General features: G+C 38.6%; 1 protein-coding gene across 1 annotated transcript in view; it reads right to left on the bottom strand.

Annotated features, from left to right (window-relative positions):
• The window catches only part of BRWD1 (bromodomain and WD repeat domain containing 1), a 97,559-nt gene that overhangs the window by 57,414 nt on the left and 13,886 nt on the right, over window positions 1-26,259 (bottom strand). Inside the window, exons 8-19 of the mRNA XM_070407183.1 lie at window positions 22,807-23,028; window positions 19,994-20,094; window positions 18,337-18,407; window positions 16,253-16,353; window positions 14,485-14,525; window positions 13,605-13,703; window positions 11,739-11,889; window positions 10,785-10,919; window positions 9,599-9,727; window positions 9,171-9,396; window positions 6,969-7,151; window positions 3,344-3,527 (exon numbers count right to left, since the gene is read on the bottom strand). Coding sequence (XP_070263284.1) covers window positions 3,344-3,527; window positions 6,969-7,151; window positions 9,171-9,396; window positions 9,599-9,727; window positions 10,785-10,919; window positions 11,739-11,889; window positions 13,605-13,703; window positions 14,485-14,525; window positions 16,253-16,353; window positions 18,337-18,407; window positions 19,994-20,094; window positions 22,807-23,028 — 1,643 coding nt within the window. The remainder of the gene's footprint in view (window positions 1-3,343; window positions 3,528-6,968; window positions 7,152-9,170; window positions 9,397-9,598; window positions 9,728-10,784; window positions 10,920-11,738; window positions 11,890-13,604; window positions 13,704-14,484; window positions 14,526-16,252; window positions 16,354-18,336; window positions 18,408-19,993; window positions 20,095-22,806; window positions 23,029-26,259) is intronic.

The following is a 26,259-nucleotide window of genomic DNA, read 5'->3' as shown; positions in this document are numbered from 1 at the left end:
AGTGGTTCCCAACCTTTTTTTGGCCATGCCCCACCTAAGTACCTCTGAAATCCTGATGCCCTCTCTGTGACACATAATTCTTATTATTCAAAAAGTGAACTCCTATTCACATGGAGAAGCCTAAAAGGCCATTAACTTGGTCTAAACAAGCTTCCAAAGAACATAGCATCCATGAAAGAGAAAAATAAAAGAACGAAAGGACAGTTGAAGTACTGAGGAAGAAATCACTAAGAAATTATTAAAAAAATAATAATATGAAGTGATATGAAAAAATAGCAAATAAAGTTTCAAAACATATGATAACTGAAATGCATAAATATGTCACAATATATAGTTATATACTGTACTAGAGGCCCAGTGCACAAATTCATGCATGGGTGGGGGTCCCTCGGCCTGGCCAGCGATTGGGGCCAATCAGGACCATCTCGCCCAGTCACAGTTGGGGCCGGCCAGCCAGGGGGAGGGACCGCGGAAGATTGGCTGTGGGAGTGCACTGACCACCAGGGGAAAGCGCCTGCATTGAGCGTCTGCCCCCTGGTAGTCAGTGTGTGTCATAGCGACCGGTCGACTGGTCCTAACGGTCACTTAGGCTTTTTTTTTTTTTTTTAATCTATTTTATTGATTTTTTACAGAGAGGAAGGGAGAGGGATAGAGAGTTAGAAACATCAATGAGAGAGAAACATGGATCGGCTGCCTCCTGCACAACCCCTACTGGGGATGTGCCTGCAACCAAGGTACATGCCCTTAACCGGAATTGAACCTGGGACCCTTCAGTCCGCAGGCCGACACTCTATTCACTGAGCCAAACCAGTCAGGACCATAAGAAATGCAAAAAATTCACTGTTAATAACTCATTCTTGAATTACCCCCCTGTGGGGCATGTGACCCATGTTGGGAACCACTGATCTAAATTTTACACAGTAGATATATACTACTTTTATAGGCAAAAACCAAATTTTTAATTTCTCTTGATCCTTACCAAATGACACTCTAATATTATGTAACATTTGCCACTGCTTTCCACTATAAGGATTGTTGTCAAGGGCACTGACCACTATTCTATCACTCAGCATCTCCTTCACAAACTCTCATGTGTATGGTACAATACAGTCCTAGAAAGAGCAACACTCTTCTTTGAAAAAATTATTTTGTGGCAGACAGCTAATTGACTCTCAAAATCCATTCCCCTTTCTTCCTTAGAAACAGAATCTCAACTTTTACCTAGACTCTTTGTTGCTCTAAATGAAAACTATTACCTAGTCTCTTCTGTAGCTTAGTATGGCCATATGATGACATTATGGTCAATGAATTATAAGCAGACATGTCATGTGGAGTCATTAAGGCTGCTTATTGACATACAGGAATGTCCATTTTACCGTCTGCCTCTCTTCCTCCTTCTGGCCTAAATCTCAGCCTCCATCACAGAGGCAGATATGGGATGGCCAGAATATAAAGACCAGCTCTCTTGGACTTTGAGTTGACCTTAAGATTAAAACCCATACTCTGAGATGGAGATAAGAAACAGAGGAACCTGAGATCCTGATTAACTAGAACCATGTATTCCAGCTTAAGCTATTTCCAGTCTTCCTTATGTTGAGAACAAATGCTTGTTTAATGTTCTGCAGGTCTTTTCACTCCTGATACCCTTGCTTCCCTTGGTTTTGACAACGAAAAATATCCCAAAATGACACTTTCAGGTCAGATGATCATACAACTCAGACACAACTTTAAGGCTTAATTATAGCATTCTACATACACAATGGTGATTTTCTGTATTTCTCATGCCAATTCCAGATTTTGCTTTTCACTACTCTATTGTATACTTTAAATATTCTCAAGTTCACTGTATAATTATAAGTAGTATCCAATATTATTCCACCAATCACTGAAATGCTTCTTGCTAAACCCATGAAGGAAACACTTTTGCAAAATTATCTTCAAGATATTTGTTATTTGGAGACACAAACATGACAAAATACTGAAAGATTTTAGATACTAATGAGAACAGTATTTGCTGCCTCCATTTCAAAAACTCAGTAGCAAGGAAGACCTTACTGCCCAGAATCTAACTATGAAATATCACTTCCCACAAAAAGAAAATGGAGCTGCATAAGAGAAAAAACTAAGCCCAGGTCTAACTCAAGAAATTCACAAGATAAACCTATAACACTTTGCCATGCCTAACAGCAAGGACACAATGAAAGTCTACTACAATCATTTCAAAAGGACTCAGGAGCCAAATTGAAGAGGCCCCTCTGGTCAAAGACAGGACAGTTTAAATAGCAATAAGGGATTTAGAAATAAGCTGAATCACAGCAGCTTGATTAACACAGTGACACACACACACATTGGGTCATTACTGGAAGATAACAGGGAATAAATCTTTGTTTTGAAGACAAGTAATCAAGCATCTATTCTGTCTTTTATATACAAACTTTACTACTGGATAACCAAATGTTAGATTTGAGAAAATTCTTTCTTAGAAGTTATCCAAAGGAATAAATGAAAGACTTCGTAGAGTTGAATTATCACTATTTTATAAACCCTAATGAATTAATGAATCTAAGCAGTTAGCATAAATGCCTGCTAACATCACAAATGTGTGTGTGCGCGTGAGCATTGTGAACCTCCTGACAAAATTATTACCACTAAGGAAATAAGTCTTACAAAAGAACTAAAAACATTTATGATATCTGAGACAATTAAAATTTAAATACTGACTATTTACTTCTACTGAAGAACTGTTCGTTGTTTTTAAGATAATGATGGCATATAGCAGTGATGGCAAACCTTTTGAGCTCGGCATGTCAGCATTTTGAAAAACCCTAACTTAACTCTGGTGCCATGTCACATATAAAAATTTTTTGATATTTGAAACCATAGTAAAACAAAGATGTATATTTTTGATATTTATTTTATATATTTAAATGCCATTTAGCAAAGAAAAATCAACTAAAAAAATGAGTTCGGGTGTCACCTCTGACACGCATGTCATAGGTTCGCCATCACTGGCATATAGCTATATTTTAAGACAATTTCTTATTGTTTAGAAATATATACTACATGCTTTCAACAAAATGATGTTTTAAGATTTCAAAATAATGCCGAAGAAAAGAAAGTGGGTATTTGTGTAGATGAAATAAGACTGGCTATAAAAAAAATTTACCATAGTAAAGAGAGAACAAGTCTGACATTTTCTTATCACAACTAAAATAGACTCCAACCCATTACTAAAATATATTTATATGATTATTTGCATCACTAATGGATTAAGATATGCAAATAACCACATAGATATATTTTCATAGATAAAAACAGTATTAATAGATATCCTAAAACAAACCTAAATATGCCTAGTGGTACCTCTGGTACAACCACTCTCCGTTTCCACGCCTGCAGGTCCCGCTCTGTAGCAATCTGACTACGGGGAGCATTCTGATGCATCTGGCGAACACCTTCAACTTGTCCACTACGACGCAGACCAATATTTGGAGGGGACTGGATGTCTAAGCTTAGTCTTCTAAAACCTAGGGGAAAATTGTCAAGAAATGATTCCAGAACAAAGTTCAATCTATATGCATTTAACACATAATAAGCATTCCTTCTGAGGTAGAAACCAAAAATAAAGATCTACTAAAGAAAACTCTGGAAAAAAGAATCCTCGTATGACTGAGATCAAAATGTAGACTATAGAACAAACATTAACTATCAATCTCAATTTCCACTTTTACTAGACTTTCTGCAATTTTTTAATGTACAGGCATTTCTATTATAACATTATATTTGCATTCCTAAAAACCTTTTCTTCTTCAAAACCACACACTAAAAACATATCTTTTTGGGAAAATAAGCATTGAAGACAGACTCCTCAAACTGCAGTGGCTTTGTAACAAGAGCTCTAACAACATTAACTGCAACCTCAAAGACAATCTGAGCCATTCAGGTAAGCAGCTGCCAGACTGGGTGTTAAAAATTCACAAATCTGCAAAGTGGGAAAATGCTGTCAGCACTTGAATTGGAGCTGTGTGAGTGGTCACAGGGCAATACAGATAACAGTGAGCTCTGAGCCTGTGCAGAGCTGATCAGCTGGGCACAGGAGGCAAGACAACCTTCCACGAGCTGGAAGTCACAGAGGATGGAGACCTGTCTGAGGGAGGAGGGAGTCCCAGGCAAAGTGCTGGTTTTCTTAAAACAGAGTGAAGAGGTTCCTCCTACTAATGCAACAAAGAAACTGGGGGCTATGCCTTTCCTGAGGGAGGCTACAAATTCTATTCCAGCTACACCTGCTCTTCTGGCCTAGGGTAAAATCCACATGAGTAAGCACAACTTCTGCATTCTCCTACACACAGCATTCTGTTTACCTATGAAATGAACCACTTTGCAAGAAATTGGTTCATCCACTAAAAATGATTAAAATGTACTGATGCTTAAACATTTTTTGAATTGAAAAGTAAAAATAAACTCTAAATTAACTGCCCAAGTCATAGTATTAGCTCTCCAACAATCTGAACAAAACACTGGCACAAGTCTCTATCACAATACTTGTAATTGCAAGAATGAGAAATAACTTAAATGGCCATAAAATGATTAATCACAAAGACTGGTTATTCGCCCTAACCGGTATGGCTCAGTGGATAGAGCGATGGCCTGCGGACTGAAGAGTCCCAGGTTCGATTCTGGTCAAGGGCATGTACCTTGGTTGCGGGAACATCCCCAGTAGGGGGCGTGCAAGAGGCAGCTGATCGATATTTCTCTCTCATGGATGTTTCTAACTCTCTATCCCTCTCCCTTCCTCTCTGTAAAAAATCAATAAAATATATTAAAAGAAAAAAAAAAGACCGGTTATTCCACACAATGGAACACATGAAGCTATAAAAAAATGAAGAGTTCTGTGCATGGATATGGAGTGATTTCTAGAATACACTGTTAAGGAAAAAAGATGCAGAAGAACACACATGTATCTGTGCCTCTTGCTCTGATGCACTAAGAAGAACATAACACCACCCATATAGTATTCCAGCCTAAAATGTTTCCTGAATCCAATCAGATGATAGACAAATTCAAACTGAGTGCAATTCTATAAAACAGGCCTGAACTAAAGTAGTGCCATGAGGAATCTGTTCCCTATTAAGAGACATAAGAATTAAGTGATTCTCTCTCATCATTGATGTTTCTATCTCTCACTCCCTTCCTCTCTGAAATCAAAATATACTTATTTAAAAAGACTGTACATTAGATAGTAGTATTGTGATCAACAAAGTTTGTTGACTGTGGTCATTGTATAATGATTATATAAACAAATATTCCTGTTCTTGGAATATATAGGAAGAAACATTAAACGATAAAGTGTCACAATTTCTCCAACTTACTCTAAAGCAGTTTTGAAAATACATGAGAGAGAAAGAGATAGGCACTAATTGTGAATGTACACAAAAAGAGATAAAGTGAATGTAGCAAAATGATAAAATCCAGGTGAGAGCCCTAACCAGTTTTGCTCAATGGACAGAGCCTAGGCCTGCGGACCAAAGGGTCCCGGATTCAATTCCGGTCAAGGGCATGTACCTCCGTTGCAGGCTCCTCCCCGGCCCAGGGCCTGGTCAGGGCTCCTGCAGGAGGCAACCAATCAGTGTGTTTTCTCTCACATCGATATTTCTCTCTGTCTCTCCCTCTCTCTAAAAATCAATGGGAAAATATCTTCAGGTGAGGATTACAAAAAAAAAAAAAGCTAGGTGAAAGATATATGGGTATTCATAGTAGTATGCCTGAAACTTTACTACAGGATTAATTTTTCAAAATAAAACACTGGAAGATATAAAGCCTTACGCTATAAATTTCAGAGAATAAACCTTAATTCCTCATATAAGTATTTATTACAGTCCTAGTCCACGAATAGCATGACATCCCCAAAAGTTTTAAATAAATCATGGAATTTGCAAATCACCTTGGGCTAGAAACAAAGAGGACACTAAATGAAGATCATGAGTTGAAACTGTGGCAGCCTGACAAGTTGTGCAAATCAGTAATCTAAGGGCTTGGGTGTAATGTCCACATGGGAGATAACACCTTGGACCTATGTCAGATACACGGCTGTAAACGAGAAACAGATCCCCCAACTTCCCCCCCCCCAAAAAAAGCAACACATCCATTCGTCCAAAAACTACAAACATGGTAAAGACAAAATATAAATTGATCCTAGTAGAATCTGCATATCCCAATGCCATCTTTCACCCAAGATTACCCTGTGCGCCGTGACTGTCTTTGGGGTAGCCTGATTTTTATATCATGTAGTTCAGCACTGAGGACAGCACTGAATAATAAAGAGATAAGAAATAAAGTACACTTGGCAAATATATTTAAAGTTTCCTTCTACAACAAAAGAATAAATTCCTTTACTAGCTATAAATTAATTTGTTCAAAGTAGATTTCTGTGAAATTAATTATTTTGCCATTACAAAATAAAAATTAGCCCTGGATGAGTGGTTCAGTTGGCCGGAGAATCACCCATAACACCGAAAGGTTGTAGGTTCAATTCCTGGTCAGGGCACAAGCCCAGATTTCGGGTTCAATTCCCGGTTAGGGCACGTGTGTGAGGCAACTGATCAATGTTTCTCTCTCACACATCAATGTTCCCCCCTCTCTCTCTCTCTCAAATCTATCAAATCAATTTTTAAAACAACAAACATATCCTCGGGTGAGGATTAAAATACATTTATTAATTAAAATTATAAGAGTCTACATAAGAAAAAAAGGAGCAAATTCTCCAACAGACAAGTAGAAACATTGTTTAAAAAGAGGTTTTGTTAGCAAATCAACTTTCTAATAAAGCTACCTCCAGATTAATACTTAAATTGTAAAAATACCATGCTAACTTCAAGTTTTTCACATAACATGTACCTGACAATGACTTCATTTATGCTTCACTTTCAATCGGACATATTAAGGCAAAATATATCTCATGTATTTATTACCTCTTCGTGGTGTTTCTTCCCCATTTGGAAGTACATTTGGAATATTATCCTGACCAGCTCCCATCCTCTCATCTTGCTGCTGTTGCAACTGTCTTATCATTCCATCAAGAACACTGGGCTCTGGGCTTCCTTCACCATCATTAGTCTGTAGGCTTATAATTTGTTCGATTACCTCTCCATCACCTGCAAATTCAATTAGTCAACAAAATCATAATTTATACAAATGGGGGGAACGTTCAGTAGGCTACAATTAAAATTACATTAGCGCCCTGGCCGGTTTGGCTCAGTGGATAGAGCATTGGCCTGTGGAATGAAGGGTCCCGGATTCGATTCCGGTCAAAGGCACATGCCCAGGTTGTGGGCTCGGTCCCCAGTGGGGGGTATGCAGGAGGCAGTCAATCAATGGTTCTCTCTCATCACTGATGTTTTATCTCTTTCCCTCTCCCTTCCTCTCTGAAATCAATCCAAAGTATATTTTTAAAAAATTACATTAGCAATTGTCAGAATTCATTTTTAAAAAGTAAAGATATATTCATAATTAAGTCAAAAAAAGATTCAAACCCACAAGATCTTTCTTTAGAGAGTATAAGTGCCACAAAAACCTCAGCAGAGCCTTTGAATTCCCAGCAAGTGAGCACCTGGAAACACATTTCAGTAAAAGCTTCATTTTGCTAGTTCACACTAACACCCCTCATTTATACAGGATGTATCATTAAAATCCTTTTGCACAACATCTCTCACTAGAACAGAGCAACAATGTGTGGCTTCTGATGTAGAGGAATCAGTGGCATTTCTTCTCTACTGTTTTAAAATATCAAAAAGGAGGAATAGCACCTTTTTGACCTTCAATAAACTACTACAACTCTAGCTCTCGCCCTGTCCCAAGTGTCCTGAGAGCGCACATGCAGTTAAGGGAGATAGCTACACATGCCTCTCCAACTAAGCTTAAGTTTTTCTCTTTAGATATGCTTTCAGCATAGCCAGTATCCATAATTCTTACTTCAAGTACAAAATCAGATTTTTTTTAAACGTGTCTTTGCTTCTTTATTTTTCAAATAATACATTTCAGCCCTGGCCAGTGTGGCTCAGTGGTGGATTGTCAGCCTGTGCACTGAAGGGTCTCATGTTCGATTCCTGGTCAAGAGCACGTACCTGGGTTGCAGGTTTGTTCTCTGGCCCCAGTGCAAGCCTATGGGGAAGGCAACCAATCAATGTGTCTCTCTCATATCGATGTTACTCTCTTCCCTCCCTTTTCTCTCTCTCCCACCCTCCCTCCATTCCTCTCCCCCTTTCACTCTCTCTGAAAAATCAATGGAAAAAATATCCTCAGTGAGGATTAACAATAAAAAATAATACATTTTCAGAGATATTTAATAGGTTCAGAGTCAGTGTTAATAAATAAAAAGTATTAGATGGTTGTGGGGGATTGGAAATTTATCCAAACATTAGTATTTTGGAGCAAACAATTCCTTACATAGCCCCCACAAGATTCATCTTAATTACAGAGAAAAATAACTTTATAGTGGCAAAACCTGGCAGCTACCACCTTCACTGAGTGTGCAAAGACACTCCAATGGGCAAAACACAATAATAAGCATCCTGATAGGATGCTCCAGGAAGGCTACGACATTGTTTATATTGTATTCTGTCAAAAATATATAACCAGGCCCTGGCCGGTTTGGCTCAGTGGACAGAGCATCGACCTATGGACCAAAGGGTTCCGGGTTCAATTCTGGTCAAGGGCACGTACCTCTGTTGCAGGCTCCTCCCCAGCCCTGGCCCTGGTCGCGGCATGTGCAGTAGGCAACCAATCGATGTGTTTCTCTCACATCGATGTTTCTATCTGTCTTTCCCTCTCTCCTCCACTCTCTCTAAAAGATCAATGGAAAAATATCCTCAGGTGAGGATTAACCAAAAATAATAATAATAATAAATACACAACCAGAACTTAATAACAACTACATTTAATGTGAAGTCCCCAAATTGAAATCTACATCAGAGAACAAAAAAAGCTGTAACGGGCATTAAAGTAACAGACAAAAGTTGATTTTGATTATTGTTTATGATTACACAAGAGAATATCTTTGTTCTTAGAAAATACATATTAAAGTATTTCTGGGTAAATGAACATGAGATCCAGAACAATAATATATCTCTAGAGACAAATGATAAACATTACATTAAAGAGGGCTTTGCACTTACTTGTTGCCACATAGCCTAGCTGTGGAACCAAATGTTCATCTGCGGAATTTTCTCGGCCTGGTACTAATCTCTGATACTTAGTTGGATGAGGATTTCCATCTACATCTACCAAGAATGGTGGAGGCATAAGGTGAGGAGCCTGCTGAGTTTGCTCATCTAAGACATAATTATTAGAATCTCTAATCAATGGTCGATAGTCAGTATGGAAGAACATCTGTTCAGGAATCTAGAAAAGGGAAGTTTAAACAAAAAAAAAGTAGAAAAAGTAAGTTTACAGACTGACATTTTGAAATTTATACATGTTAGAAGAAAACAAATACTAAGCAGTTAATTATAATCAGAAAAAAACAATGAAATTAACACCCTATTTTCAAAATATCCTTCAGAACTACTTAATTTGCATGCTGTAAGAAAATACTTAAAATGACCTTTTCATATGGCTTGCTGCATCCAAAACCAAATATCAGAAGGTGCCCATGAGAGTCTGTACAGGCAAAATGCTGTCCATCCTGTGAAAACTTACAGTCAAACACAGCTCCATGCCCTTGTCCTTCAATCTAGGAAACACAGAGGAAAAAAGCCTCATTCATTAGTTGAATAAAAGTTTGGCCCATGCTAACAAACAAAGTTATGACCAAGTTTATGCAAGTGCTTTTGCTGTATTAACTGTTTTTGTGTTGATAGCTTGCTATGATATATTACTTCTACAAAAAATATTTTAAGACAAATTTTTCATTCAGCATGTCAATTTTTATTTTCAGGAAATAAATTAACTTTTTTAAAAAAATTTATTTTAGAGAGAGGAAGGAAGGGGGAAGGGGCGGGGGGAAGAGAGGGAGCGAGGGAGGAAAAGAGAGAGAAACAGATGCGAGAACATCAACTGGTTGCCTCCCGCAAGCGTCCCAACCAGGGATCCAACCCTAAACTTGGGTATGTGCCCTGACTAGGAATTGATCTGCCACCTTTTGGTGTACAGGACAATGCTCCAACCAACTGAGCCACCAGCTCAAGGCTAAAATTCACTTTGGATACCACTAGCCTGAAAGAAATCTTGAAAGATGTTCTAAGAATTAGTTCTCAAAATGACTGAATAAAGGATCAAAAACCAATCCAAAGTGAAGGTTTTATTTCTGCTATGTGAATGACAAAGCACCTTCATAAACTTTTAACTTGTAACAAGAGGCTATTGACTAATAATCTATAAGGTAAATAATGAAAGATTGTTAAAGTGTGATATTCATTAACTAAAATCAATACTTTACTGGAGTTTAAACTTTCTACTAATATGACTGACTGCCATGCAAAATTTGTAATGCAAGTTGTGTATAATTACCATAATTTTGCCAATTTAAACACAGACAGAGACACATTCACCTATATACACAAAGTTAAATAGATAACTTTTGAAAATCTTTCCCTTGTGTGAAACAGTTATACAGAAAATTTCATGTATGTATGTATGTATGGCTGTCAGATATTTATGAGGTTTTAAATACCCTGATTTTTAGAAATATAAACTGCCAAAACATGCAGATCTGTTTCTGGCTGAACTTTACAATCTAAGTACTGGAAACAAATGCAAGCATGCATGAAGACACCCTGGACTTCACTTACCATATTAAAATAATGTTTCATCTTGGTGCCTTTTGTAACATCCCATATAAATATGCTGCCATCGTGTCCTGCAGATAACATAATTCTGGAATCGAAAGGATGTGTCTCCAAAACAAACACTTCATCAGCATGTCCCTGTAGTCAACAAAGTCATACAGTTAAAGGGGCAGGGGGTTGCAAGTTATAAGTTTCTAATTAAAAATCCATTTGTCAGTATATAAGGGCTTTAAAAAATGTTATTAATTACAGTAATTTATATCAGTATATATACAAATTTCTATTTATTTGGTAATATAAATCAAAGAAACCTGGGTATTAATATATTAATTCCATAGTTTTAAAAATAAAATTATAGTTCAAAACATCATGATTTGTTATATTGAACTAGAGGCCCAGTGCATGAATTCATGCACGGGTGGGGTCCCTCTGGATGGTCTGCAGGGATCAGGCAAAACCCGCAGTCCAATGCCACCTGCAGCTCCTACCTGCTGCTCCCGCTCATCCTGGCCCCACTCAGGTTCACACCCAATCAGTCCCAATCAGGAGAGGCTCGCAGCACTCGCCAGCTATGAGCCCTGTGGCTGGCGCCCTCCCAAGGGGAGTGGCCTGCAGGATTGGGCTGAAACTGGTTCTCCGACATCCCCCGAGGGGTCCCGAATTGCGAGAGGGCCAAGGCCAGGCTGAGGGACCCCACCGGTGCACGATTGGGCCAGGGAGGGACCGAGGGAGGGCTGCAGGGCGTGTCCAGCCCATCTCGCTCAGTCCCTATCTTCCGGACCCCAGCAGCAAGCTAACCTACTGGTCGGAGCATCTGCCCCCTAGTGGTCAGTGCACGTCATAGTGAGCAGTAGAGCAGCCTTAGCATATCATTAGCATATTACGCTTTGATTGTTCCATTGTTCTGCTGTTCGGTCTATTTGCATATTACCCTTTTATTATATAAGAACTACCTACCAACAAGTTATGAAGCAGTTGTCCAGTATAAGAATTCCACACTTTGAGGACATGATCATTCACAGCTGTGACAACAATGCTATCATTCTGATTCCAAGCTATCATTGTTACTTTGGGTTTCATAAACCTTTCCTCTTCAGAGGTTAAGTCCCTAAGGAAAAAATACACAATGTGTAAATTCACTTGGATGGTAGACTATATACAGTGTGTATACAATTCTTTATCTGTACAAAAATAAAGTTCACGTCCTTCCCTTACCAACTCTATAGAGGGTCCAACAGATGTAACCCTTAACAGATTATCTACAAACAGATTAGGGCAAAACCCAAAGGAAGAGGGGATAATTCAGAAGCAGTTCAGAGACTGAATGAAGGCAGATTTTCGGGCACTACTGCTATGCATAAGAGCAAAGCTTTTTCTGCTCTCTACCTTTTCTATTTTTCTTTTCTCCTGAACTCAAGCACTAGCAGTAATACTTTCAACTGTTTCTCAGAGATGACAAGAAGTTTTAGGAAGACAGCAAGAAGGTGATTCATCTTCATATCCAGTATCTAGAAAAGTGCCTGACAATTTGCTGAATTGTAAACAAGACTGTACTAATCTCTGGATAGTTCCCTATAAACTGTTCCTATGGACCCCATGGTAAGAACAGTCTTTGATACATATGTCTGCAATGCACTACAGCCTTTATGAAAGTGATATGCAAAGTTTCTCTGTAAAATATAGTCAGAAAAACTGACTATATTGTCTCCATCCACCCACCCCCTACTATAGTGATTTTCTTTAAATTCCAAAAATCATATCTACAGAAAAGTAAAATTTGTGTATCTGATACGCCTGAGTTGTTTTGGTTTTTTTCCCATTGATTTTAAAGCAGAGATGGGGAACATCCACCTATGGGCCACAGAAATTATTTGGTCTGGCCCTGCCAAGGTATTAGGGGTAGGTTAATTAAATGTTTGACCAAATATAACAGACTAATTTTTAAGTTGATAATTTTGTATGACCTGAGAATGATGCTATAAATATCCAAATGGCCCTTGGCAGAAAAAGTTTTAGAGAAAGGAAGTGGGAGGGAAGGCGAGAGAGGGAGAAGAATGGAGAGGGAGGGAGGGGGGGGGGAAGGAGAGAGAGGGAGAGAAAGAGAGAAGAAGGAAGATGGATTTTCTTGTTCTGCTTATTTATGCATTCATTGATTGATTCTTGTATATGCCCAGACAGGGGATCAAACCTGCAACCTTGGCATATAGCGATGATGCTCTAACCAACTGAGCTACCCAGCCAGGGCATACCTGAGATATTTCTATGGGGGTTAATGGGAAATGAGGACACATTTGTAATACCTTAACCAATAAAGAAATTTAAAAAAAAAAAATTACAGGTGGCCCAGCTAGTGTGGCTGAGTGTCAACCTATGAACCAGGAGGTCACGGTTTGAATCCCAGTTAGGGCACATGCCTGGGCTGTGAGCTCAATCCCCAGTAGAGGGTGTGCAGGAGGCACCCAATAAATGATTCTCATCACTGATGTTTCTATCCTCTCCCTCTCTAAAATCAATAAAAATATATTTTTACATTTTTTAAAAATTATAGGTGGTTTTAAATGCAATACCTAAGAGAAAGTCAATGCTTTGAGAAACAGTAGAAAAAATATGTTGTTCTTTCTTACATAAATGTTAAGAACACATTCTTTTGGCTACATGAGATTTAAGTATATCAGACATGCAGGAGGTAGCCGTTCACTTCAACTATAGCTCTTCAGAACAGGAGGTGTCCCCAGTCCCCTGAACAAAGCAATCAACAAACCAAACCAGGGAGAGACCAAGTACTTATGATGTACTTATTTACAACAAACCATCTCAACTTACCCCGAGATTCTAGTAGCCATATCCAATAAAATGCTTCTCCACTCTAACTGTTCAAATCTCCAAATCCGTGCTGTTCCATCTCTGCTACCACTTAAAAACCTTAAAATATACATAAGAGACCTCACACTCATATACATGCCACCAACAGCTATAGTTAAAATCAAAGCAAAAATAAATTTTAACATAGCTATCTTGACTACAGATAAATCTATAGGTGTTAATTAGAAGACAAAGCTAAATGGAAAAAAAATCTTGATTTCTAGGATTTGCCTGGCTCTATGAAGTAAAGCACACTTCAAACTCAATCAATAGCTTGTGAAATAAACTGAGTTTTGAGAAGACAATAACACCTGAAGGGAGGAAATAGGAAGAATAAAGGCCACATGGGAAAATTAGTAGGAGCAAAAGCTCCATCCTAAGCATCCTAACTCTAAACTCAAATTCATTCATGCTGGCAACTGTGTAAAAATAATCTTTTAACACGTGTTAAAAACTGCAGGTTAGGAAAGGCACTTGAGAAACATTGGGAATTACAAAAAATATATATAATTTCAGTGATCATTTCATTGCAGGATATAGCACAGTCATAGATGAGAAAAGATTTAACTACTCAAACAAGGAATTTCACCTAATTTTTCTGTAAATCAAAAATTTAGCTGATGTAAGCAAAAGGAGACCTACTTTTGGTCACAGGAGAGAGCAGAAACTACAATTTTAAAACTTATATTTCATGTGTCTCCCACTGCCCCAGACACTTTTCATTCATACAGGGGTTGGCAAACATAGGCTTAGAATTGTGAATGCAGGACACATTAGCTATACTAATATGTAGCACAGTATATATGCCTAAAAACATACCCACAAATAAAAACACACTTACCGATCACCATTGTTACAAAATTGAATACTATCAACTTTATCCTAAATCAGGGCAAAAAAATAAACACATGTCATCATCAGCATAGTTTATAATCAAACAAAAAGAACAAAACGGTTTTAGAGCTAGAAGCACATTTGGTTTAAAGCAAGAGATTCGCACTTGTGCTGCTTAGCCTAACATTCAAACATGAATTATACATTTAAGTACAAAGACTCTCTATGAATCTAACAGGACTACTAAGACCCTCTTGTCTCAAAGACAGACACATGCAGTAAAATATCTGCATAAAAATTGACATCTGTATAAAGTCAAAATATAAAGGTTTAAGCACCTGAAAACAAGGCTGAATATGATTTGTTTTATGCTTATATGCAAAAAAAAATTTTTTAATCCTCTCCAAGGATTTTTGTTTTTTAATCCTCACTAGAGAGTATTTTTTCCACTGACTTGTAGAAAGGTTGAAAGGGAGGGAGGGATGGGGAAAAAGAGACAGAGAGAAACATCAATGTGAGAGAAAGACATCAACTCGTTGCCTCCTGCACGCACCCTGACCAGGACCACGGATTGAACCTGCAACCCTGGTACATGCCCTTGACTGGGAATCAAACCCAAGACCCTTTGCTGAGAGAGCCAATGCTCTATCCACTGTGAGCAACACCAGCCATGGCCCAAGGACTTTTTTTATTATTATTATTGCTTTTAGAGGCAGGTAGAGGGAGAAGGAAAGAGGGAGGGAGAGCGGAAGGGAGAGAAAGAGGGGAACAGCAATCAGTTGCCTCCCACACATGCCCAGACCAGGGATCGGGAATTGAACCCCGCAACCCTTTTGGTGCACAGGAAAATACTCCAACCAAGCCACCCAGCTGGGGCTTTTTTTCTTTTAAAGTGATTTGAATATGTTTATCAAATAACCTCACAAAACTTAATTTAGGAGAAAACTTAACCTACTAAAACCAATAATCCAGAATACTGAGTTATCTATAATAATAAAAGCATAATATGCTAATTAGACCAGACAGCTGAACATCGTTCCGGACAAAGCTGCAGTGGCTGCGAGGGCCAACGGCAGGCAGCCGTGGTGGCTACAAAAGCCAAGGACAGGCAGCTGCTGCGGCCCGCTGCGTTGGGGTGATGGGGTGGGGCCTAAACTGTCTCAGTAGGGCATCCCCTGAGGGCTCCCGGACTGTGAGAGGGGGCAGGCCGGGCTGAGGGACCCCCACCCTCCAGTGCAAGAATTTTTGTGCACCAGGCCTCTAGTACATTAATAACATAACATTCTGATTTCATGAACCTAACATACTCAAATCAACTGTCATAATTAAGATTCTGACTTAGTCCTGGCCAGTGTTGCTCAGTGGTTGGAGCATCAGCCTGCATATTGAAGGGTCTTGTGTTTGATTCCCAGCCAAGGGCATGTACCTCGGTTGCAGTTTTGTTCCCCTGCCCCAGTTGGGGTGTGTGCTGGAGGCAACCAATCAATGTGTTCTCTCCCATCAATCTTTCTCTCTCTCCCTCCTTTACTCTCTCCCTCTCTTTTCTCTTCCTCCTCCTTCCTTCCCTCCTTTCCACTCTCTCTAAAAATCAATGGAAAAAATATCCTCGGGTGAGGATATTTAAATACAATTCCTCCAACAATTAAGTTAAAATCTTAACCCAATTAATTCAATTATTTTAAAAATTCATATCAATTTGTCAGCAATATTTGACTATATACTAATAGGAATATTACTAAAATTAATCTACAGAATTTTAAAACATGAATACTTACAGTGTGGCTTTCAAGTTCTGCGATTTTTTCAGGTGCTTCAAAACCCAAAAAATACATTCTGATTACATGATCAGTACTACCAGTGGCTAAAAACATACCACCTGAAATAAAAATGTTAAGGTTTAAAAATCCAGTTTATAACAAATATCTGCAAAAACTGAAGTTCTATATTGAATTAAGCAAGATCTCTTATTCCAAAAGTTTACCTCAACAGATCCATTTTCCAATTCACTATATAAAGATATTTTAAAATTAATATAACATTGTAAAATTAGGTTTATAATAAGAAATATATATTTGGCCGAAGCTGGTTTGGCTCAGTGGATAGAGCGTCGGCCTGCAGACTGGAGGGTCCCAGGTTCGATTCCGGTCAAGGGCATGGACCTGGGTTGCGGGCACATCCCCAGTGGGAGATGTGCAGGAGGCAGCTGATCGATGTTTCTCTCTCATCGATGTTTCTAACTCTCTATCTCTCTCCCTTCCTCTCTGTAAAAAATCAATAAAATATTTATAAAAAAAAAAAAAAAAAAGAAATATATATTTGCTCTTCGTCCCCATTATGACACAGAGCTCCTAAAACCTTTGGAATTTCTTAAGTGACAAAAGTCATAAAGGTGTCTTGATAGTCTTAAACCCATTTCAACCACAACAGAATTTATATTAACAAAGTGACTTTTAGAAAGCACCTAAGGAGGAGGGGGAGGGCTGACTGCCAGGAGAACCAACCATGTGATTAGAGGATAGGAACTTTCAGTCCAACCTCTGGGGAGGGAGAAGGGAGTTTAAACAATCACCCTGGTCAACGATTTATTCAATTATGTCTATGTAAGAAAGCCTCCACAAAAACCCAAAAGGACAGACTTCAGAGAGCTTACAAGGAGGAATTCATGACAATACTCAGTAGGTCAGAAGCACAAGTGAGATTAGGAAAGGGAGCATCATGTAGGACTGAGCCCATAACCTATGGCATCTCACTATTCTCTAGGTCAGGTGAGGAACACCTTTTTTCTGTCAATAATTTATGATGGATAATTATAACACATTCACAGGCCAATACAAAATTATCAGCTTAAAAATTAGCCTGCTATATGTGGTAAACATTTAATTAACTCACCCCTAATGCCTTGGGCAAGGCCGACCAAATGATTTTGTGGGCCTTATACAGCCCAAAGGCCAGAAGCTCCCCATCCCTGCTCTACGTAGATAGTATCTGAACTGGGTTCAACTGTAGGGAACCCAGCTGGAGTGAAAGAATTACTTGATGGTGCTGGGGGAAAAATCAGATGGGGCTTTAATTTTTAAAAGTTAATATGGAAATGTTCGTTACTGCCCCATTTTATTAGTTGTGGCAAAGACCTTAAGTGCTGCTGCTCTAAAAAATGTTTGGCAAAAAGGGCTCTGCTTTCTAGACTTTACATACCTAAATCTAGCTATCTATATATATGAAAGCCTAAGTGACCAAACAACCGAACACTATGATGTGCACTGACTACCAGGGGGCAGACACTCAACGCAGGAGCTGCCCTCTGGTGGTCAGTGTGATCTCCACAGCCAACCACCCTGTTCGCCCGCCAGGCCGAGGGACCTGACCCATGCACAAATTCGTGCACCAGGCCTTTAGTGGAATATAAAGTTCACCTGCTGAAGTTTTCAGACTTTTATAGGGAAAACATCCTTGACCTCTCCTAAACAGAAAGGTTAGCACACGAGTTCACTGTGCAAGAAAAGAAAATGGGGAATAATTTCACCAAGTTGTGTGGAAAACAAATTTAAACTACCAAAAATATACCATTTGGCCTGTTAAAGGAAAATCACAATTTTGGTATACATCTGGGGCACATGACTCAGGAACCACTGATGTGCACTCCTAGAGCTTCCTCTTCTACCACTGACTCTGATTACTACTCAACATCATAAAAAGGCAGAATGGGAGAGTGAAAGACAAGAAGGCGGCTAATGAAATGAACGTCACGGATTAAACCTAAAGAAATGAACATAAGTCATTTACCATCTCTCTGATAAAGGCTTTTAGCAATAAGCGGTCATTCAATAAATGCTAAAGTTAAACTGAAAGAAGTGCTTACCAACACTAAAAGAAGAACAAAGCATTTGAACGCCTGGTCTGGGCTTTTCAGTAAACTTCAAGGGACGTGCACTATAAAAGATGTTTTAAAATACATTAGTTATACACATTAACATGGTTTAAATATTGATTTTAAGCTAACTTTAAATATTATGATGTTATTTCTATAGTGCCTCACAGCATACCAAGTATTCCCACATATGCTATTATAGCTAGATGGATTTTAGACGACTGTTCGTTCCCCATCTTCACTGATCCTCTACACAGAAAGGGCAGGCCTACTAACCCCACCTTGTCACTGAGGTGACTGCAGCTCAGAGACTCTAAGTGATCCCATTATCAAGGCTGCAGGGCATAAAACCACCAGGGTACAGACTGCCAACAAAAATGGAATGCAAGCCGCACATGTAACTTTAAATTTTTTAGAAGTCACATTAAAAGTAAAAGGAGCCCTAGCTGGTTTTAACTCAGTGGATAGAGCATCAGCCTGCCGAATGAAGGGTCCCAAGTTTGATTATGGTCAAAGGCACATGCCCGGGTTGCCGCCTCGATCTCCAGCAGGGGGCATACAGGAGGCACTCGATCAATGATTCTCTCTCATCATTGATGTTTCTCCCTCTCTCTTCCTCTCTGAAATCAATAAAAATATATATTTTTTTAAAGTAAAAGGAGATAAAACAATTTTATTTCATTTAACCCAATATATCCGAAATATCACATCAGTTACATTTTAATGAGAACTTTAGATATTCTTTTCTTCACGTTAATTCTTTGAAATCTTTCAGAGCATAATGAATACCTATAATACACCTCAATTTGAACATTTTCATCAAATACTATATTCAGTTTTCTTAAAACTTACAGCTAAAAAACTAAATTCACATACTCAAGTGGTTTGAAATATGCCTACAAATTTTGTAATAACTAAATCAAGTATCAACATTTAAATCTAATATAATTCAGGTCTTCATTAACACTAGCCACATCTGAAGTGCTTGATAGTCACATGTGGCCAGTAGGTACTGTATTGGGACAGCACAGGTCCAAAATCCAGGGCTTCTGATTCTTAAATGACCCTGCCTAAACTTCTATGTATCTAATTATACATTTCTAATACTTTTCAAAATCTTTCACACACATACTATCTCTTTTTTTCTTTCACAAAAATGTGCCCACTAACATAGAATAGCTATGCTTCTCTTACATATCCAACTATTTAAACAGCAAATTGTAAACAGTAAGTAGTCAATGTGACATATATCCTGTATATAATAAAAATTAAGTTCAAAAGTAAAAAGCCAAAAAAAAAAAAAAGTAAAAAGCCAACCACAATCTGTAACTTCTCTTTATAACCAAACTTCATTAGACTAAACCATAACAACATTAAAGAATACTTATTGCCGAAACCGGTTTGGCTCGGTGGATGGAGCGTCGGCCTGCGGACTGAAGGGTCCCAGGTTCGATTCCAGTCAAGGGCATGTACTTGGGTTGCGGGCACGTCCCCAGTAGGAGATGTGCAGGAGGCAGCTGATCGATGTTTCTCTCTCATCAATGTTTCTGACTCTCTGTCTCTCCCCCTTCCTCTCTGTGAAAAATCAATAAAATATATATTAAAAAAAAAAAAAAAAGAATACTTATTAACAATTAAAGTCACTTACCTAAATTTCAAAGATTCTAAATCCCACTGCCAAAAACAAACTGTCCCGTCAGCACCAGTAGAAACCATGTATCTTTGAGAGCCTTTGGCCATTGGGCTAAACTAAAAAACAATAACATATACAACTCAGTTTCCTGAGCTTCTACTAAAGTTGGAGTTTTTCAAAATTAACATCAACTGACTCTCTAAAATATAAGAAATCCAAAAATATAAGTGACACTATTGTAGTGAAAGCATAACCTATAAAAAAGTAAAAGTCTATCTCGCCCTGGCTGGTGTTAGTAAGTGATTAGAGCGGCAGCCTGTGCACTGAAGGGTTCAATTCCTGGTCAAGGATATGTACCTGGGTTGCAGGGTCAATCCTGGGACAAAATTGGGCACATGCAGGAGTCAGCTGATCAATGTGTCTCTCTCTCCCTGCCTTTCTCCCTCCCTCCCTTCCACTCTTTCTAAAACTCAATGGAAAAAATATCTTCATGTGAGGATTAACAACAAAAAAAAAGTCAATTCTATGTCAAATTAACTTATAAATGTCATGTGATCTCAGTAAAAGATTATTTTCAAAACTAATAAACAAGAAGAGTCAGAAAAACATTTACAAAGAGAAATTAAAGTATGGGGCGCGGCTACAGTGTTTGGACAGGTTCAAGCCTCGGACTAATGAGAGGGCACAGTCCTCTCGTGGCCACGTACAAGTCCCAGCTCGGATGGCAGAGCCTTCCCAGCACAATTAGCCAACAGCTATAGCTGTAAGCTTGAACCTGTGGTCCGAACATGTGGCCCCACGTGCCTGAGTGATAGAGTTCAGGTGCATGTAGTTGAGTAGGATTGAAACCCATGAGAATGCTGTAAACATCTTGATCACACCCTTACTTTGCCTCGTGGCATCTGCTATAAAATAAAGACACGGCTTGTGGGCGCAGGCGTTGTCCACCAGAGGGGCAGCGTCCCACCAAGACCCAGCTTTCGTTCTCTTGTCTGTCTTTTCTAAGCCTTTCATCGTCCCCACTCAGGGTCACTGACCCAGGCTGAGGTGGCATGAGTATGCCATGGCCGTGCCGGCTCCCACAGTAAAGACCTAGCCCTGCCCTAACTGGTTTGGCTCAGCGGATAGAGCGTCGGCCTGTGGACTCAAGGGTCCCAGGTTCGATTCCGGTCAAGGGCATATACCTGGATGGCGGGCACATCCCCAGTAGGGAGTGTGCAAGAGGCAGCTGAATTGATGTTTCTCTCTCATCGATGTTTCTAACTCTGTATCCCTCTCCCTCTCCCTCTCTGTAAAAAATCAATAAAATATATTAAAAAAAAAAAAAAAAAAAAAGACCTAGCCCTGTCAATATGAAAGCACATCACCAAGCCTCAATAATCAAAACTATGGGCCACAGTAATTACATTGACAGAACAACCAGTAGAAAAAATATAAACTCCAAATTGGACCCTAATATAAGACTTAAGTAAGATAAAGGTGCCAGCTCAAATCAGTTGGGCAAACAATGAATCTCTGCATAAATGGTAAAGGATTAACTGTAGATAAAAAAAAGCTGGATCTATCCTCCAGACTGTACACAAGATAAATTCCAAGTGAATCATAATTTAAACATTTTTTTCAAACCCATAAACGTAATACAAGAAAACGCAAAAATCATGCTAACTTTAGAATAGGACTGAGATTTGTATTAAATAAAAAATCAACTGTGCTACACAAACAAGGTAGAGAAAAAAGTTTGATTTGGTCCAGAGATATCCAAGAAGGCTTAAAAGATGAGGAAAACACAAAGAAAATGAGAAACACATAGTAGGCAAAGAAATAATATGAACAAAAGTACAAACTTGATAGAGAATATGGTATATATGACAGCAATTGAAAGACCTATATGACTAAAGTGTTCATTTTTGGAAGCAGTGGTGAAATGAGTAGAGAATCTGGGCCCAATAACAGCAAAGTAAGAGCTGCAGTTATCAAATAAAACATTAAAGGCAACAAAAAGATTTGTCTGATGGCAATATATAATATTGATTGAAAGGAAGCAGGTAAGATAAAGAGCCAAGAATCAATCCAAACAATCCAATTAACCTAGGAACCTTAATTGCGACCTTTCCTTCCCCCAGAATGGGGAGGAAAGCCAGGAAGAAACAAATGCAACTTGCTGACTCATGAGACATTCAAGACAAGGAGCTTAGCAAAGACCAGTACTGCCATTAGCAGAAAAAAAAGAGGAAAAATAGGTTTTAGAGATTTTTAGACGATTCACATACTTATCATTATAACATCTCAGAGAGTATAGTTTTTAATCTATTTTGTTATTTTTATATACTTTGTAAGGAAGGCAGGATTTAATCTATGACTTCAAAGAAGTTTCTTCCAATCTCCGTTTCATCAAGTATACAAAATGATGGGTTTAAATGATGAAAGTGACTATTTAAACTTAAGTTCAAGAATATGGACTAAAAATGAGTTTAAATATACTTCAGCAAATTTAATTACCTTATCAAAATCCACAAATTTTAAAGTAGAAAAAGCATTAACCTCTCACCAGTTTGTAATTGACTCATTCAGTTCAACCATAAACCAAAAGGAAGCAGTAAGTCATCCATTAAGCCTGCACTTAAATTAGCTCTAACCGAATTACATGTTTATTAAATCACCCTTCCAAGATTCATGGAAGTATGATTAATTACATATTTTTTTCTTTATTACTAAATTTAAAATAGATAATATAATTACTAAGCATTTTACTATTCCTTATCTCCAAAGAGAAAGAGTTTTTAAAAAAAGGAGACAGTATACAAATGTGCCCATGAACATGAGTTTACCTGTAAAGATGTAATTGAACCTGTGTGTCCCTGAAGCACAGCAACTGGGGCACAAGTTCTCAAGCACCACACTCTAATTATTTTATCACAGCTCCCTGCAGCAATCATTGTATTCTCATAGTTTACTGCCATATCTGAAATTTCTGCAGAATGACCCCTTAATGTGGATAACAGGCGGCCATTGTGTGTTGACCAAATCTTCACCAAACAATCATCTGAACCCTAAGAGAAAAAAAATCCCAAAATAAATGTTAAATAAAAGTCTTTCACATCATTTAAAAGAGTATCATTTACATGTCACTCAAGTTATCTATAACTCCTCCTCTTTCCAACTGTAGAATTCTCTGTAGATTACAAGACTCATGCTGAGAACACTTATAAACAGTTTTTTCTTCAAACCGAAGAATGTCTACACAAATATATTGTGAAGCTTTCATTTCTATGAATCAGATCACATTATAAATATTATCTTCCCAAAATTCTCTGCCAAGTAATAAGTCCAACTAAAAATTCATGCTCAGTGATTAGAGTATCCGCCTGCACACTGGAGGGTTTCAGGTTCAAGTCCCAGTCAGGGTGTATGCTGGAAGCAACCTATCATGTCTCTCTCTCTCACATTGATGCTTTTGTCTCTTTATCTCTCTGTCTCCTTCCTTCTCCCCTCCATTCTACTCTCTCTAAAAATCCATGGAGCCGAGCTGGTGTGGCTTAGTGGTTGATCATCAACCTATGAACCAGAAGGTCCTGGTTCGCTTCCCGGGCAGGGCACAAGCCTGGGTTGTGGGCTCAATCCCCAGTAGAGGGCAAGCAGGAGGCAGCCGATCAATGATTCTCTCTCATCATTGATGTTTCTATCTCTCCCTCTCCCTTCCTCTCTGAAATCAATAAAAATATATATTTTTAAAAATCAATGGAAAAAATATCCTTGGATGAGGATTAAAAAATAAAAAGTTCATTGCTCGCCTATTTCAATTAACAATGGTTAAGTGTCAGTTTAGTTCACATCAAGTTACATAATTTGGTAAGTATTAGGACAGATTTACATTTCACAGACTGAAATATAAGAGTAGTTGTTCCCTGGCCAACGAGGCTCAGTGGTTGAGTGTTAACCTATGAACCAGAAGGTCACGGGTTCAATTCCTGGTCAGGGCACATACTCAGGTTGCAGGCTTGATTCCCAGTGTGGGTCATGATGGAGGCAGACGGTCAAAGATTCTCTCCCATCATTGATGTTTCTATCTCTATCTCTCTCTCTCCCTCTCCCTCTCCCTTCCTCTCTGAAATCAATAAAAATATATATATTTTAAAAACTAGTTGTTCCCAAAAATAACTAAAAAATAATGGAATAGCACCCTCATTTTAAATAACCAAACAACAGAGTCTAAAAATTATAGTACCAGGCAACATCCATCCATTCCATAAATATTTGAGTAGAGCACCTGGTGAGGTTGAGACTACTCCAGTGAGGTTGGGACAAATAAAGGCGACCAGTATGGACTGATGAACAGGGGTAGATACAGAAGCAGAGCAACATTGAACAGAATGTTAAACTACAGTTGGAAGCCTGGGGAGGGCTTGCGGGGGGGGTTAAGAGACCAACTGAAGGACTTATATGCATGCATATAAGATTAACCAATGGACACAAGACACAGGGCGGGGGGGGCGAGGGGTAGGGGCTGGGGGAATGTCAAGGGGGGGAAAAAAGGAGACATATGTAATACTCTTTGTAATACTTTAAGAAATAAAAATTATTAAAATAAAAAAAAAAAAACAAAAAATATGTGGGATAGGATTCATATTTTGTATCTCATTAACAAGACTTTGTAAAACTTGCTGTCCGGTTACCTCCTCTAATCTCTTTTGAAATGTTGTGTGAATATGATCTTGAAGATCAATAATTTCTTGCGTTAAATTGCCATGGTTCAATAAATGTTTCTTAACCTTAAAAAAAAAAAAAAAAAAAAAAAAATTTGAGTAGAGCAGTGGTTCTCAACCTTCTGGCCCTTTAAATACAGTTCCTCATGTTGTGACCCAACCATAAAATTATTTTCGTTGCTACGTCATAACTGTAATGTTGCTACTGTTATGAATCGTAATGTAAATATCTGATATTCAGGATGGTCTTAGGCTACCCCTGTGAAAGGGTCGTTCGACTGCCAAAGGGGTCGAGACCCACAGGTTGAAGAACCGCTGGAGTAGAGTATCTACTCTGAAGCTCACGACTGAGAAAATTTGAACAAGAAGTCCATCCTAATTTTCCCTTAAAACATTAAAAATATAAATTAAATTCCAAATAGTTACATATAGTTTTATAATCATTATAAAATAATATTTCAGTGTTTAAGTCAGGGGTCCTCAAACTATGGCCCGAGGGCCACATGCAAATACAAATATTGTATTTGTTCCCGTTTTGTTTTTTTACTTCAAAATAAGGTATGTGCAGTGTGCATAGGAATTTGTTCATAGTTTTTTTTAAACTATAGTCCGGCCCTCCAACGGTCTGAGGGACAGTGAACTGGCCCCCTGTTTAAAAAGTTTGAAGACCCCTGGTTTAAGTAATCAATTTCCCTGGATTGGTGAGTACTCGATATGAATATGAATTATGAATCACCTGTAAAGAGCTGGATATTGGTGGGAGGGATTTTGGTTTGATTTTGGTTAATACACATAGTAGAAATTAATCTGAGGTCTAAAATGGGCTAAAAAGTATTAGGAATGCATAAACATCCTTGACGATAATGCCCAAGAACCACTGCTCTAAATCAATGTCTCACAACCACCACACAAGGCCTGCCTATCTGCATCTGAATCACTTGGGAAACTAAATAAAAATGCAGATATAGCCCAGCTGGTGTGGGTCAGTGGTTGAGCATTGACCCATGAACCAAGAGGTTACTGGGGTTCAATTCACAATCAGGGCACATGCCCAGGTTTCGGGCTTGATCCCCAATAGGGTCATACAGGAGGCAGCTGATGGATGTTTCTCTCTCAATGTTTCTCTCGCTCTAAAATCAATAAAAACCTTTTTTTTAGAAAGGCAAATCTGCCCAGCCGGCGTGGCTCGGTGGTTGAGCATCGAGCTGTGAACCAGGAGGTCACAGTTCAAGTCCCGGTCAGGGCACATGCCCCAGTTGCGGGCTTGATCCCCGGTGTGAGGCGTACAGGAGGCAGCCAATCAATGATTCTCTCCCATCATTGATGTTTCTATCTCTCCCTGTCCCTCTCCCTTCCTCTCTGAAATCAATAAAAACATCTTTTTTTAAAAAGGCAAATTTATGGGCCCACACTGGACCTACTGAGTCAAAATCCTGAGAATGGGAAACATGGAATCTATGTATTTTGGGGGGGAGAGGGGGGTGGGTGGTTGTTTGTTTATTTGTTTGTTTGTTTATTTATTTATTTATTTATTTATTTATTTTGCTTAAAGTATTACAAAGGGTATTACATATGTGT

The sequence above is a fragment of the Myotis yumanensis genome, unplaced genomic scaffold (assembly GCF_028538775.1).
Source record: "Myotis yumanensis isolate MYYU_CA2020_CCGP unplaced genomic scaffold, mMyoYum1.0.hap1 SCAF_2, whole genome shotgun sequence".
NCBI lineage: Eukaryota > Metazoa > Chordata > Mammalia > Chiroptera > Vespertilionidae > Myotis > Myotis yumanensis.
This window is presented reverse-complemented; position numbering and strand designations above follow the sequence as displayed.